Source organism: Amblyraja radiata, chromosome 20 (genome assembly GCF_010909765.2).
Source record: "Amblyraja radiata isolate CabotCenter1 chromosome 20, sAmbRad1.1.pri, whole genome shotgun sequence".
NCBI lineage: Eukaryota > Metazoa > Chordata > Chondrichthyes > Rajiformes > Rajidae > Amblyraja > Amblyraja radiata.
Genome location: NC_045975.1, coordinates 7,215,515 through 7,229,899, shown reverse-complemented (window position 1 = coordinate 7,229,899; position 14,385 = coordinate 7,215,515). Strand labels below are relative to the sequence as shown.

The following is a 14,385-nucleotide window of genomic DNA, read 5'->3' as shown; positions in this document are numbered from 1 at the left end:
CTCTCCCACTAGCCATGTCTTGTGTTGGTGTTTGGGGCCAAATAAATTGCAACTTAAAACTTCTGTGACATTACCACATCCACTTTATCCAGGCCTTTCACTATTCCGTGAGTTTCAGTGAGTTTCAATGAGGTTTCCCCCCTCCCCTCCCCCCCCCCATCCTTCTAAACTCCAGTGAGTACAGGCCCAGTGCCTTCAAACGCTCGATAGAGTCAGAGGCTTCACTGTGGCATTGAGCTGCCCATCGCTCACCTTTCTGCGATTCGTGCAACTGAGTGGTCTCCTGGTGGTCCCAGCCAAAGGCGTTTTTGTCTTGTCGATCGGTCTGGACGCCAAACTTCCCACCGAAACCTTTGACGTAATCTAGTGACATCAAACGCCGTTGGTTAATACAAAAGCAAATTCTGGTTCTGACCTAATACACACACACACACGGATTGTCCCTAGCGTGTAGGAGGCTTGAAAGGCGATCAGAGGTCTACAAACATACGAGTTTGCGCCCCATATCATGGGGACACCGTACAATGCTGGGTGGACAGGTCTCTGTGTGAAACTGGTTGAGAAGCAGCAGGACTTATTCAACATTCACTGGCACTCTCAGTCAATTCAACATCACCGTTCACACCCACCTTCCAAACCAACGCCTGGAAGTCTATCAGCCTTAATGGGTGGCACAGCCACCACCTCACGGCACCAGAGATCCACCTTCAATTCTGTCCTCGGGTGCTGTCTGTGTGGAGTTTGTACGTTCACCCCGAGACTGTGTGGGTTGTCTCCGGGTGCTCCGGTTTCCTCGCACATCCCAAGGGCGTGCGGGTTAGCAGGTTAATTAGCCCCGTGTAAATTGACCCGAGTGTGTGGTGGGTGGAGGCGATGGTGGGATAACAGAGCTTGTGTGAGCGGGGTGGTCGATGCTCGATGTGGACTCGGTGGGCTTGTTTCCATGCTGTGTCTCCAAACTAAATGGGGACATGTTTAGTGTCGATCAATAATGCAGCAGTTAGTGCCTCCAAGAATCCAAGTTCAATCCTGACCTTAAGCACCGCCCCAGCAGGCTTTACATTCCCTCGACGACTGCCTGAGGTGCTTCCGAATGCTCTAGTTTCCTTCCACGTCACAAAAGAGGTCAATTAGCTACAATAAGTTACCTTTTATTGTAGATTAACGTCAAAGCTACCTCATTGGAGATCATCGGACTATCATCTACAGAATTTGGGACGACAGATGGCATAATGGGCTAAGTGTTCGGCTGGCAACCGGAAGGTAGCCGGTTCGAATCCCGCTTGGAGTGCATACTGTCGTTGTGTCCTTGGGCAAGACACTTCACCCACCTTTGCCTGTGTGTGAATGTGTGTGAATGTGTGTGAGTTATTGGTGGTGGTTGGAGGGGCCGTAGGCGCAGATTGGCAGCCACGCTTCCATCAGTCTGCCCCAGGGCAGCTGTGGCTACAGAAGTAGCTCACCACCACCGAGTGTGACTGAGGAGTGAATGAATAATGCGATGTAAAGTGCCTTGAGTATTAGAAAGGCGCTATATAAATCCCATCCATCATTATTATTATTATCTACCTCATTGGAGATCATCGGACTATCACCTACGTCATTGGAGACCCTCGGACAATTTTTGATTGGACTTTACCTTGTACTAAATGTTCTTCATTTTATCGTGTATCTGTAAACGGTGGATGGCTCGCTTGTAGTTTAGTTTAGAGATAAGCAGTGGGTTCCAAACCAACACCATCAACGATCACTGAACTCAAGCCGACACTGATGAATTAATCAAGTGAGAGTCAAGAGTGTTTCATGTCCCAGATAGAACAATTAAATTCTTATTTGCAGCAGCGCGACAGAATATGTAAACATAGTGCACTGTAAACTATAGACAGTCCAGCATCGGCTCTGACCTCCCCACCATCGAAGGGATTTATCGCAGTCGCTGCCTCAAAAAGGCGGCCAACATCATCAAGGACACACACCTTCATCTCTCCGCTGCCATTGGGTAGACGGTACAGGAGCCTGAAATCTGTTACATCCAGGTTCAGGAATAGCTACTTCCCCACAGCCATCAGGCTATTAAACTTGCCAACAAACAAACTCTGAACTGTAACAGCCTACTGCACTTTATCTGCTTATTTATGTGTATATTGAACTGAACTGTTCTGTATTTATGCCTACACTATTCTGTTGTGCTGCAGCAAGCAAGAATTTCATTGTCCTATCTGGAACACATGGCAATAAACTCTCTTGATACACATATATATGCGCGCACACATGCACACACAAGTACACACACACACACACACACAAAAATAAACATATATTATAGTTCATGCTAGCCCACTGCACCCATGATATGATCACAAAAACACACCAACCTTTCTGCGACTCGTGCTTCTCCGTTTTCCCTTGGTATTCAAAGCCAACGGCACTCTTGTCCACCTTATCCTTTTCCACTCCATACTTGCCACCAAATCCTTTGGAATAATCTACAGTAAAACACACCTTTTGTTAAATCAAAGCAAGAGAGTTAAATTTAAACGCAAAACACCTCACAAACTGCAGATTCACTGAAGGCCACGGGTTGAAGGAAAGAGCGTTCACGTCGCGGCCCTGTTTCCACCACCACGCACAAGAAGCACAAGACAGACGCCATCTTGTATGCAGATGCTGAGAAGCGTGTTCAACTCTGGCTGAACAACTTCTGATCTTGTGCGTGGACTCGATAAGAAAAACTGAAGGCCCTTCAAGATGGCGGCTGCGACAGATGGAGGAGAGGAAAGGGGGGGGGGGGGGTCATACCCTGGGTGGTGACCAGTGTACTGGGGACGGATGCGGGAGGCGCTCAGGGTCACAGAGGCCGAGCCGCGGTCGTGGGTGACGAGGGACGGTGCGTTCGCGGGTGGTCGTGTCCAGATCGAGCGGTCAGCGGTGTGGGCCACCGGAGGTCTGCAACAGCCCGGAGCTCGATTGGATCGGGCGTCCCCGCGCCAAGAGGCCGAGCGTGCAGATCATGCGCGGCCTGCAGCGGCACGGAGTGGCGGTGGAGAACATCGAAAACATCACCTGGCCAGGCCGACCCCTGCAACTGTGACCCAGTGCCGTCGCCAAGACAACGGGCCTTTATGTTCAAGTTAAGATTAACGTTAAAAAAAATATTTCAGACTGGAAGACTACAAGATGGGGCTGGAACCGCGTCGACTCTTGCGTATGGTCTCAGTGCAATCTACTGTTCTTACACAGTCTCAAGTGTCGAATTGGTCACACAAGATAACTCTATGTGTAGGGGCATCAAGCAGTAGCCTCAGACAAGTCCTACTTGTAGTCCGAGTCTCTCACACTCAAAGGTCAAAGGTATTTTATTAGTCACATTCACATACACCTAGGTGTAGTGAAGTGAAATGCTTTTTGCCATTTTGCAGCACACAAAAGAATACAGACATAACACCAATGAGAGTCTTAAACACTAAGAACATCCCCCCCACAATGGCTCCCACCATGAGGGAAGGCACAAAGTCCAGTCCCCAACCCCAGTTCACCCATAGTCGGGCCCATTGAGGCCTCCACAGTTGCCTCTACGGAGGCCCGATGTTCCTGGCCGTTCTCGCCGGGTGATGTTGCTCCGGCGTCGGGAGAGTCCTCACAGCGGCCTGGGAACCCTGGAACGGCCGCCTCCGTAGTGGAGGCCGCGGCTTCCGAAGCCGACAAGGCCGCGCCGGTTGGAGCTCCACAACTGGCGATCTCGTCTCGAGATCCCAGGCTCCCGGTGTAAAGTTCGGCGCCGCCGCCCGCAGCTGGCCGCTCCACAGTCCCGCAGCTCCGCGATGTTGTTCCCGGCGGTCTCAGCTCACCGGAGCTCCAGCGCGGCGACCCAGGCAAGGCATCGTCCGCTCCACGATAGCGCTCCAGCGCTGTGCCGCCGCCGAACCCGAGGTTCTGGGCGGTCCCCGACAGGAAACACCGCTCCAGGCCCGCTGGTAGGCCGCGAGGACGGGTCGAAGCTGCAGCCCGGACAAACGCTGCCTCTCCGACCAGATAGGGACCCTGAAAGGTAGTTTCCCCCTTCCCCCCCCCCCCCCACATAAAAAAGTCTAGACCTCCAAACAAAACACTTTAACTAACTAAAAATAAAAATAAAACGGTGAAAAGACAGACAACTGCTGGCTGGGCAGCCGCGCACAGGACAGCGCCCCCTCGCCCCTCATATTCTTTATTTCCAATCTCCCAGGGGTAGGGAATTCCAAAGGGCCACCACCTCTGAGAGAACTTCCTTTTCAACTCTGACGTCAGTGGGCAATTTCTTAATCGGAATCTCAAAGTCAAAGTCTAAAGTCAAGAGAGTTTATTGTCATGTGTTCTTGATAGGACAATGAAATTCTTGCTTTGCTTCAGCACAACAGAACATAGTAGGCATTCACTACAAAACAGATCAGTGTCCAAATACCATTATATACGTAAACACACACATGAATAAATACAAATCTGTACTTCCTAGTTGTGGATTTGAGCACTAGGGAGACATCTATCTCTCTCTCTCCCCCCCCTCCCCAGACCCTACCCCCTCTCAGATACTTCCACGTTTTGATACAATCACCTTTTTTGATCCGTAAAAATATCTTGTCTTCAAAATTATATTGATCTCATTCTTGAAAGTAGTCAAAGCCTGAACATTGGATACGGAGGTTCTTTAAGTCAATTGTCCCCCGTATGGAGGATAGTACTAGTGTGCGGGGATCGCTGGTCGGCGCGGAGTCGGTGCTCCGAAGGGCCCGTTTCCGTGCTGGATATCCGTAATCTAAACTAAAAAAAACAATTTCTCCTCTTCTGAGTGCTCTATCGCCCATTCGCTTATCTCCTGAAAACTCCCAAGGTTAAGGCACTCCCACTGAAGGAACTAGCTGAAGTAAAACTTGCCGTGCGGGAATATTAATAGGCATGGAGCTAATGATTAACAAGGTACAACAATCCTTATCCGAGTTATAATTAGTTCTATATCAGGTGTGGTCGCTGCAGTTTGGATACTGAACTTAGCATGAAGATAGACAAAAAAAAATGCTGGAGTAACTCAGCGGCCAGGCAGCATCTCTGGAGAAAAGGAATGGGTGACATTTTGGGTCGAGGCCCTTCTTCAGAATGAAGTCGTCTGAAGGGTCTCGACCCGAAAAATCACCCATTCCTTCTCTCCACAGATGCTGCCTGTCCCGCTGAGTTACTCCAGCATTGTGTATCTATCTTTGGTTTAAACCAGCAACTGCAGTTCCTTCCTACACATACTGAACTTAGCATATCAACTTTGCATAACTTCCCTTTATTCCCTAATGCATGCTCTTCAGTCTGGAAAGAGCAGACATCTTTCAGATATAATATTTCCATGGTCTTGGCCAGCAAGAATTTTTGAGAATTGTAGTTTGAGTCCCTTTCACGTCAAGCAAAATATTACTCGAGTAACATTTTGTGAGATTTACGCCTATTGATCAGATTTTGTGTCTCTCTCCTGTTTAAACCAGCATCTGCAGTTCTTTCCTACACAGCCAAGTAGTAGCTTTATACTACTGGTTAGGTCACATTTGGAGTAGTGTGTGTAGTTCTGGACACCCCCATTACAGGAAGGATGTGGCAGCTCTGGAAGAGGTTTATCAGAAGGCTGCCTGGATCAGAGAGAGTGTAACAGCTATAAGGGGAGGTTTACAAACTTTGATTGTTTTCTTTGGACTGACGGAGGTTTGATAGAAATGAATACATTTATGGAAGGAAAGATAGAGGGGGCAGTCAGAATCGTTTTCCCCCCAGCGTGGAAATGTTAAACAGCAGAGGCGGGTCAAGATGAGGGGAGGAAAAGCTTGAAAGCAGATGTGCGGGGCATTTTATTCTATATACAGAGAGTTGTAAGTGACTGGAACATGCTGCTCGGGTTGGTGGTTGAAGCGGATATGACAATAGTGTTTAAGGTAGACACAGAATGCTGGAGAAACTCAGCGGGTGAGGCAGCATCCATGGAGAGAACAAATTGGCAACGTTTCGGGTCGAGACACTTCTTCAGACTGATGTCAGGGGAGGGGGTAGGACAAAGAAAGAATTTGGCGGAGACAGTGGGACAACTGGGAAGGTGAGGGTGGGAATGAAGAGAAAGCAAGGGCTACCTTGAAGTTAGCGAAGTCAATGTTCATACCACTGGGGCGTAAGCTACCCAAGCGAAATATGAAGTGCTGTTCCTCCAATTTGCGCTGGGCCTCACTCTGGCAATGGAGGAGGCCCAGGACAGAAAGGTCAGATTGGGAATGGGAGGGGGAGTTGAAGTGCTGAGCCACCGGGAGATCAGCCTGGTTAAGACGGACTGAGCGGAGGTGTTGGGCGAAACGATCGCCGAGCCTGCGCTTGGTCTCGCCGATGTAGAGAAGTTGCCACCTGGCAATACAATACAAAGAGGCTTTCAGACATGGAAAAGGAACATGCAGGTGGTGTAGGCAGAAGGGATGAATTTAATTTGGCATCTAACAGAGATACCATGGGCAGAAGTGCCTGAATCTTCTGTACTGCTGTACAATTGCAAAAAGAAGAAAAGAAAAGTGATTTTAGATCGATGGCCTATTGCTTTTCGTAATTCAATTAATTCCAAATTTTGAAAAAATGTATTAATTAAGTTGAAAAGTCTGAAGTAAGGTCCCAACTGGAAAAATCACTCATCCATATCCCCCTTAGGGTGGCTCAGCGCCAGAAACCCGGGCTTGATCTTGACCACGGGCGCTGTCATTACGGAGTTTGTACGTCGTTCCTGTGACCTGCGTGGGTTTCTCCGGGCGCTCCGGTTTCCTCCCACACTCTAAAGACATGCAGGGTTGTCCGTTAATTGGCTTTGGTGAAATTGTAAATTGTCCCCAGTGAGTGTAGCACCGTGTTAGTGAGCCGGGATCGCTGGTCGACCCGGACCCGGTGGGCCGAAGGGCCTGTTTCCGTGCTGCATCTCTAATCTCAACTAAACCTCACACAATCCATCGATTCTAATTAAACTAAACACTAAGCTAAAAGAGGCTGCTTGACCCGACTGGGCTGAAGGGCCTGTTTCCACGCTGTAACTCTAAAATGCTTTGAGAGCATGCAGCAGTAAAAAGCAGATTTCCACATTGCATCAACAGTTTTCCAGTCTAAAATCCAAAGAGTGAAAGCACCATACCTTTCTGCGATGAGTGTTTGACGGTCTTGCCTTCGTATTCAAAACCCACAGCAGACTGGAAGAGAAGAGAATCGTTACCTCACACAATGCGGACGCAAGGAACCGCAGACGCTTGTTCATTTATAAAGACACAGAGTGCTGAAGTAACACAGCGGGTCAGGCAGCAACTGTGGGGAACATGGATAGGCGACATCTTGGGTCGGGACACTTCTTGAGACTGCCCATTAAAAGGTTCCCGACCCAAAACGTCACCTATCCATGTTCTCCAGAGGTGCTGCCTGACCCGCTGAGTTACTCCAGCGTTTTGTGTCTTTATTTTCTTCACACAATTTGCAGTGGGAGTACGAGCATATCCAATTCAAGAATTCAGACAAAGTGGCGAAGTGACCAGTCAGAAAACTGGGGGCCATAGCCTTATGTGTAAAGGCAACAGCGCTCCAGCTGGTAGCGTTATCATTAGAACCCATAGCGTTGTTTGTTTAAATTCCCACGCGCTAAACTGACAGCGCTGTTTAAACCTGTAACGGGACAGGCAGATCAAAGCTTAAAAAATCAGCCTGCTTGAAATTTAAAATACTAATAGATTTAATCTGCTATAATTTTTAGAATTACAGTATGACTTTTTATTTCCTTGCATTTAAGCAGCAAGAAACAGGAAGTCGGGCCGATTTAAAAAAAATCCGTATTTTACTAAGCAAATCCATACATCCGTATTCTTATCACATTTCCGTACTAAATATGGAAAATCCATACTACTTGGCAGCTCTGCATCATGTGTGTACGGACATTGTGGGCCGAAGGGCCTGTTCCTGTGCTGTACAGTTCTATGTTGTATGTATGGGGGGGGGGGGGGAATGTATATTGCAGAGTCAATTAATTAAACGCGGGCAACAGGCGTACTTGCCTTGTCCACGCGGTCCTTCTGCAAGCCAAACTTCCCTCCGAATCCTTTCACCGAGTCCGTCTGAGAACAGTGCTTGGAAAGTTTGGCGATGTACTCGTGCCCGACAGCTGACTGGAAAGACAGACGGGTTCAACGTTAAAAAAAAACAATCGCGTTAAAGACTCAAATAAAAGTGAGAGAGTCTGAGAATGGACAGGTTTCATCCCATTGTTCCTTTGTGTGGGGGGTGTGTGTGTGGGGGGGGGGGGGGGGGGGGGGTGATGGGGAAACCGCTTCGGTCGCCTCCTCCATGGAGAGGCGACTTTTTCCAGGTCGCCTCCCCCGTGGCCTAACAATGAGGATCGGCGCGGCCTTTCCCGGAGGCTTCAGCGACGGGCGCAGCGTGGACTCTCGGCGTGGAGCAGGCGAGCCCTCGCTGGGGCTCGCCGGAGGAGAGCGCTCCGTTTCGCTGGCCCGCGGCAGCCGGCAGCCTGAAGAGCCATGCTCCAGCTGGCGCGGCGTCTGCAGCCCGGGATCGCTCGTGGGGGACCCGGGAGAAGAAGAAGCCATCACTGCCGGCCCGCGGCCAACTTCTACCGCGGACCTGGCGTGGACTTACCATCACCCCTGGAGGGGAGCTTCGACTGCCGGCCCTGCGGTGCTTCTGGCTGCAGCGGGGACTTTAAATCTTCGATCGCCAGCCTGCGGCCTACACCAACCTAAAGCCGCGGTCTCCGGTGGGGAAGAGCCGACTCTGGACTGGTCTGGACTCTGGTCCCGACCACGGGGGGAAATGGAGGAGGACTGGCCAAATTGTGTGCCTTGTTAAATTTTATGTTAAATTTTTATTGTGTATTGTGTGTTCTTTCTCATTGTACCGCTGCTGACAAATTCATTTCACTTGCACTTTATGTGCAATGTGACGAATAAAACCGTATTGTATTGTATCGTCCCGGACAGAGAGCTCAGCAGGTTTAGACTCGGTCATCTTTAGCTTAATTTAGAGATACAGAGCAGAAACAGGCCCTTCGGCCCACACAGTCCGTGCCGACCAGCGATCCCCGCACATTCACACTATCGTACACACACTAGGGACAATTTACAATTATACCAAGCCTACAAACCTGTACGTCTTTGGAGTGCGGGAGGAAACCGAAGGTCCCACGCAGGTCACAGGGAGAACGTACAAACTCCGTACAGACAAGCTCCCGTAGTCAGGATTGAACCGTGGCGCTGTAAGGCAGTAGCTCTACCGCTACGCCTCCGTGCCGCCTCCGTGCAGGAAGGAACTCCAGATGCCGGTTTACACCGAAGATAGACACAAAATGCTGGAGTAACTCAACGGGACAGGCAGCATCAGGAGAGGAGGAATGGGTGACGTTTCAAGTCGAGACCCGTCTTCAGACTCAGAGTCATGCAGTCCCCCTCACCCCAACTTGTCCATGACCACAGCTGTATGGGAGTCCCCACCATGCTGTGAGACCCATGGGCTGAATTATCTCGCATTAACACTGGAATCAAACAGTGCAACGGAGACCCCAGCGTTTTGCTGGCAACAGATAGCAAAAAATAAAATAAAACTCCTCTCTGATGCCACTGAAGATCAGAGCAGGCCAGTGCGAGACACATGGAATCCAAGGATTGTAGGCTTAAGGCCCGAGAGACAAAAGGGGAAGTCAGGTTAATTTTAGTTCATTATTTTGCTCAGTTGTGCTCAATGTCTTTATTTTTGTCTAAACGTTGATCTTCAGATTAAAAGGCCACGGACACCAAATGATAACTTAAGTTTCTCTCTCCACGGAAGTATCGAGTTTGGCCAGAATTTCCTGTTTTTATTTTTACAAACATTATTTTTAGTTGCACAAATTTGGTGTCTCGATTTGATCAGGGCACGAGAATGCAGCTGCCATACTTTAACCCCGTGAATGCTGCAGCAATTAATAGACAACTCAGTCGTGAACGACAAGCTTCATTCAACCAACACGGTGGCTCAGCAGTGCCTTACAGCACCAGGGACCCGGGTTCGATCCTGACTGCCGGTGCTGTCTGTACGGAGTTTGCAAGTTAGTCCCCTGATCTCGTGGGTTTGCCCCAGGGGCTTAGTTTCCTCCCACACTCCGAAGCCATGCAGGTTTGTAGGTTAATTGGTTTCGGTAGGAAGTGTAATTTGTTGTGTGTGTGTGCGCTGTGTGTTTGCGCTGTGTGTGTGCGGTGTGTGTGTGCGCGGTGTGTGTGTGTGTGTGTGTGTGTGTGTGTGTGTGTGTGTGATACTGAACAGGGGAGAAACAAAGGGGAGAAACAAAGAACTGCAGATGCCAATTCTCAACAAAAAAAAAGCACTACAGGGGCTTAACAGAATTGGGATCTGCTCCAGCGCCGAAAATGTGTTTCAAAGTCCACATCCTTACCTTATCCATATGATCGTCCTGGACGCCAAATTTCCCGCCGTATCCGTGCGAAGCTTTAGGCCCGTCTGCTAATTCTTTCTGTTTGAGCGATTTATGCTCCTGGGAGACATTTTCTCTGAGCTCCTGCAAGCTGAGTAAAGCAAGGTATAGAATGATAAAGATAGAACTGCAATGCAAACAGGACAATAGACAATAGGTACAGGAGGAGGCCATTCGGCCCTTCGAGCCAGCACCGTCATTCAATGTGATCATGGCTGATCATCCCCAATCAGTACCCCGTTCCTGCCTTCTCCCCACATCCCCTGATTCCGCCATCTTTAAGAGCCCTATCTAGCTCTCTTGGTGAGCCGAGGGGCATGTTTCCGTGCTGTATCTCTAACGATCCAGCGATCCCCCCCCTTACACTAGCACTATCCTACACACAAGGGACAATTCACAATCTTTTACTGAAGCCAATTAACCTACAAACCTGGATATCTTTGGAATTTGAAACCAGAGAACTCGGGGAAAGTCACGCAGGTCACGGGGAGAACACACAAACTCCCGCCAGACAAGCGCCCGTAGTCAGGATCGAACCCGGGTCTCTGGTGGTGCAAGGTAGCAACTCTACCGCTGCGCCACCGTGCCGCCCTGCAGCAGCACAACGGGGCTGTTAACACAAGACTCGTAGATAACACAATAAACAACACAAACTCAATGTATTAGCAACCTCCAATATCGATGCATAGACGTCTATTACTGAGCCTTCGGTTCCGCTTGTACCTTCCCTCTGCTGCTGCCTCGGTTTGCTCTCACATCCCCAAGACCACAGTGATAACATAAAAGTAGCGTGGACGGGTGATCGATGGTCGGCATGGACTCAGTGGGCCGAAGGGCCTGTTTCCATGCTGTAACTCCAAACTAAAATAAACATAACAGCTGCAAAACGGGTTTAAAATCCAGAATTTGTCGTACGTTTACACTAAAGTAGAAAACGTAGACTCAATCGCAATCTTTTAAATGCTCGGATCAACCATCATCATGGAATAGTATGCGTAGGAAAGAACTGCAGACTCTGGTTTAAATCGAAGGTAGACACAAAACCCAATCAGTAGGTGTAAAGCTCACTGAAATGTGTAGGAAGGAACTGCAGACTCTGGTTTACACCAAAGATTGACACAAAATGCTGGAGTAACTCAGCGGGACAGGCAGCATCTCTGGAGAGAAGGGTCGTGACGTTTCAGGATCGAGATCCTTCTTCAGACGTGGAATAGTCTGGTTGGTGATTGCACGCATGGCAGTTTAGTGCGATCTCGGGGCACATAATGGGTGGAGCAGTGTAGAACACTTCCATTGTAAAACAATTTCAGGATGCAGCAATATTGTGGCCAAGCCCAAATCATTCTCCAGTCGTCACTAAACTCTGGTTCTCTCTCTACAGATTTCAAACATGACACAAGTTCCAGACATTGGACACTCAATAGATAGAGCACATACAGCATTGGCGTAACCGAAAAAGGTCTGAAGAGGGCCCCCCCCCCGACCCGAAACGTCACCCATCCTTTTTCTCCGGAGATGCTGCCTGACCCACTGAGTTACTTCAGTGTCTATCGCGGGTATAAACCAGCTGCTGCAGTCCTTTATTTCTGCATTGAACACTCAATCCTTGCTTCCTGCCCGACACGCAACATTCCATCCAGGAAGCAGCAAATCACTGGACACTTCCTGCCACAGAGCCACGCCGCGACCGAATGTCAGTAAGTTAAACTCACAAGTTTAGAAACATCACCCATTCCTTCTCTCCAGAGATGCTGCCTGGCCCTGACTCTCAGTCCGAGGAAGGGGGCTTGACCTGAAACGTCACCCATTCCTTCCTTCTGTCCCGCTGAGTTACTCCAGCATTTTGTGTCTATCTTCGGTGTAAACCAGCGTTTGCAGTTCCTTCCTACACATTTCGGTACGTTACCTGCAAGAGTAGAGAGGCAGGTAGGGCAGCATTACGTGCCACACTCCTGGAGGAGGATACTCACTTAATGTGGGCCTGGTGTCCGGATCCTTGCACTGTCTTGGCACCCCATCGCTGCTCCTTTTCAGACAAGTCGTTCTGGTTAACAAAAAGCAGGACAATAACTCTTTGACCCCGACTGACGTGCAGGTCATCGATAGAAAGGAAACAGAAAAAACGGCTGTGCAATTAGCTCCGCTATAGCGTGCATTTCAACAACCGGAATTAGATAGAACGCCAGGGATGAATGCGGGAACACCATTGGGGCAGCATGGTGGCGCAGCGGTAGAGTTGCTGCCCTACAGCGCCAAAGACTCGGGTTCGATCCCGACTACGGGTGCTGCCTGTATGTAGTCTGTACGTTCTCCCCGTGACCTTGTGGGTTTTGCTCCGGTTTGCACCCAAACTCCAAAGATGTACAGGTTTGTAGGTAAAGGGCCTGTCCCACTTGGCGATTTTTTTCTCGGCGATTGCCGGCATCACAGCAGGGTCGGCAAAAGGTTTCGAACATTTCAAAATCCAGCGGCGACAAAAAAAAATGTTGAGACACTTGAAAAAACACCGCGCGCCAACACGTCATCACGCAGCTAATCTTTCGGTGACCTGATACATCAGTCAATGATGCCGGCAGTCACCGGAAACAAAATCGCCAAGTGGGACAGGCCCTTCAATTGACTTTGGTGAAGATTGTATATTGTCCCTAGTGTGTAGGATAGTGCTAGCGTGCGGGGTTTGTTGGTCGGTGTGGACTCCGTGTCCATGCTGCTTCTCTAAACTAAACTACTTTGCATTAAATAGTCTGAATTGGTTATAAACAGTCCTTTGTGTTTAGTTTATTGTCACATGTACCGAGTGTACAACAGTGAACAGCTTTTTGTTGCGTGCTATCCAGTCAGCGGAAAGACAATACACAATTTAAGGTACTTAAGGAAGTAGCTCCAGAAATAGTGGATGCATTAGTAATAATTTTACAAAACTCTTTAGATTCTGGAGTAGTTCCTGAGGATTGGCGGGTAGCAAACGTAACCCCACTTTTTAAGAAGGGAGGGAGAGAGAAAACGGGGAATTACAGACCAGTTAGTCTAACATCGGTAGTGGGGAAACTGCTAGAGTCAGTTATTAAAGATGGGATAGCAGCACATTTGGAAAGTGGTGAAATCATTGGACAAAGTCAGCATGGATTTACAAAAGGTAAATCATGTCTGACGAATCGTATAGAATTTTTCGAGGATGTAACTAGTAGCGTGGATAGGGGAGAACCAGTGGATGTGGTGTATCTGGACTTCCAGAAGGCTTTCGACAAGGTCCCACATAAGAGATTAGTATACAAACTTAAAGCACACGGCATTGGGGGTTCAGTATTGATGTGGATAGAGAACTGTCTGGCAAACAGGAAGCAAAGAGTAGGAGTAAACGGGTCCTTTTCACAATGGCAGGCAGTGACTAGTGGGGTACCGCAAGGCTCAGTGCTGGGACCCCAGCTATTTACAACATATATTAATGATCTGGATGAGGGAATTGAAGGCAATATCTCCAAGTTTGCGGATGACACTAAGCTGGGGGGCAGTGTTAGCTGTGAGGAGGATGCTAGGAGACTGCAAGGTGACTTGGATAGGCTGGGTGAGTGGGCAAATGTTTGGCAGATGCAGTATAATGTGGATAAATGTGAGGTTATCCATTTTGGTGGCAAAAACAGGAAAGCAGACTATTATCTAAATGGTGGCCGACTAGGAAAAGGGGAGATGCAGCGAGACCTGGATGTCATGGTACACCAGTCATTGAAAGTAGGCATGCAGGAGCAGCAGGCAGTGAAGAAAGCGAATGGTATGTTAGCTTTCATAGCAAAAGGATTTGAGTATAGGAGCAGGGAGGTTCTACTGCAGTTGTACTGCAGTTGGTCTTGGTGAGACCACACCTGGAGTATTGCGTACAGTTTTGGTCT

The 14,385-nt window shown here is 48.9% G+C and overlaps 1 protein-coding gene across 1 annotated transcript in view; it reads right to left on the bottom strand.

The window, feature by feature from the left end:
* The window catches only part of cttn (cortactin), a 38,377-nt gene that overhangs the window by 9,979 nt on the left and 14,013 nt on the right, over positions 1–14,385 (bottom strand). The window contains exons 3-8 of the mRNA XM_033038540.1: positions 12,469–12,542; positions 10,460–10,589; positions 8,073–8,183; positions 7,169–7,223; positions 2,376–2,486; positions 170–363 (exon numbers count right to left, since the gene is read on the bottom strand). Of these exons, the coding sequence (XP_032894431.1) occupies positions 170–363; positions 2,376–2,486; positions 7,169–7,223; positions 8,073–8,183; positions 10,460–10,589; positions 12,469–12,542 (675 nt within the window). The remainder of the gene's footprint in view (positions 1–169; positions 364–2,375; positions 2,487–7,168; positions 7,224–8,072; positions 8,184–10,459; positions 10,590–12,468; positions 12,543–14,385) is intronic.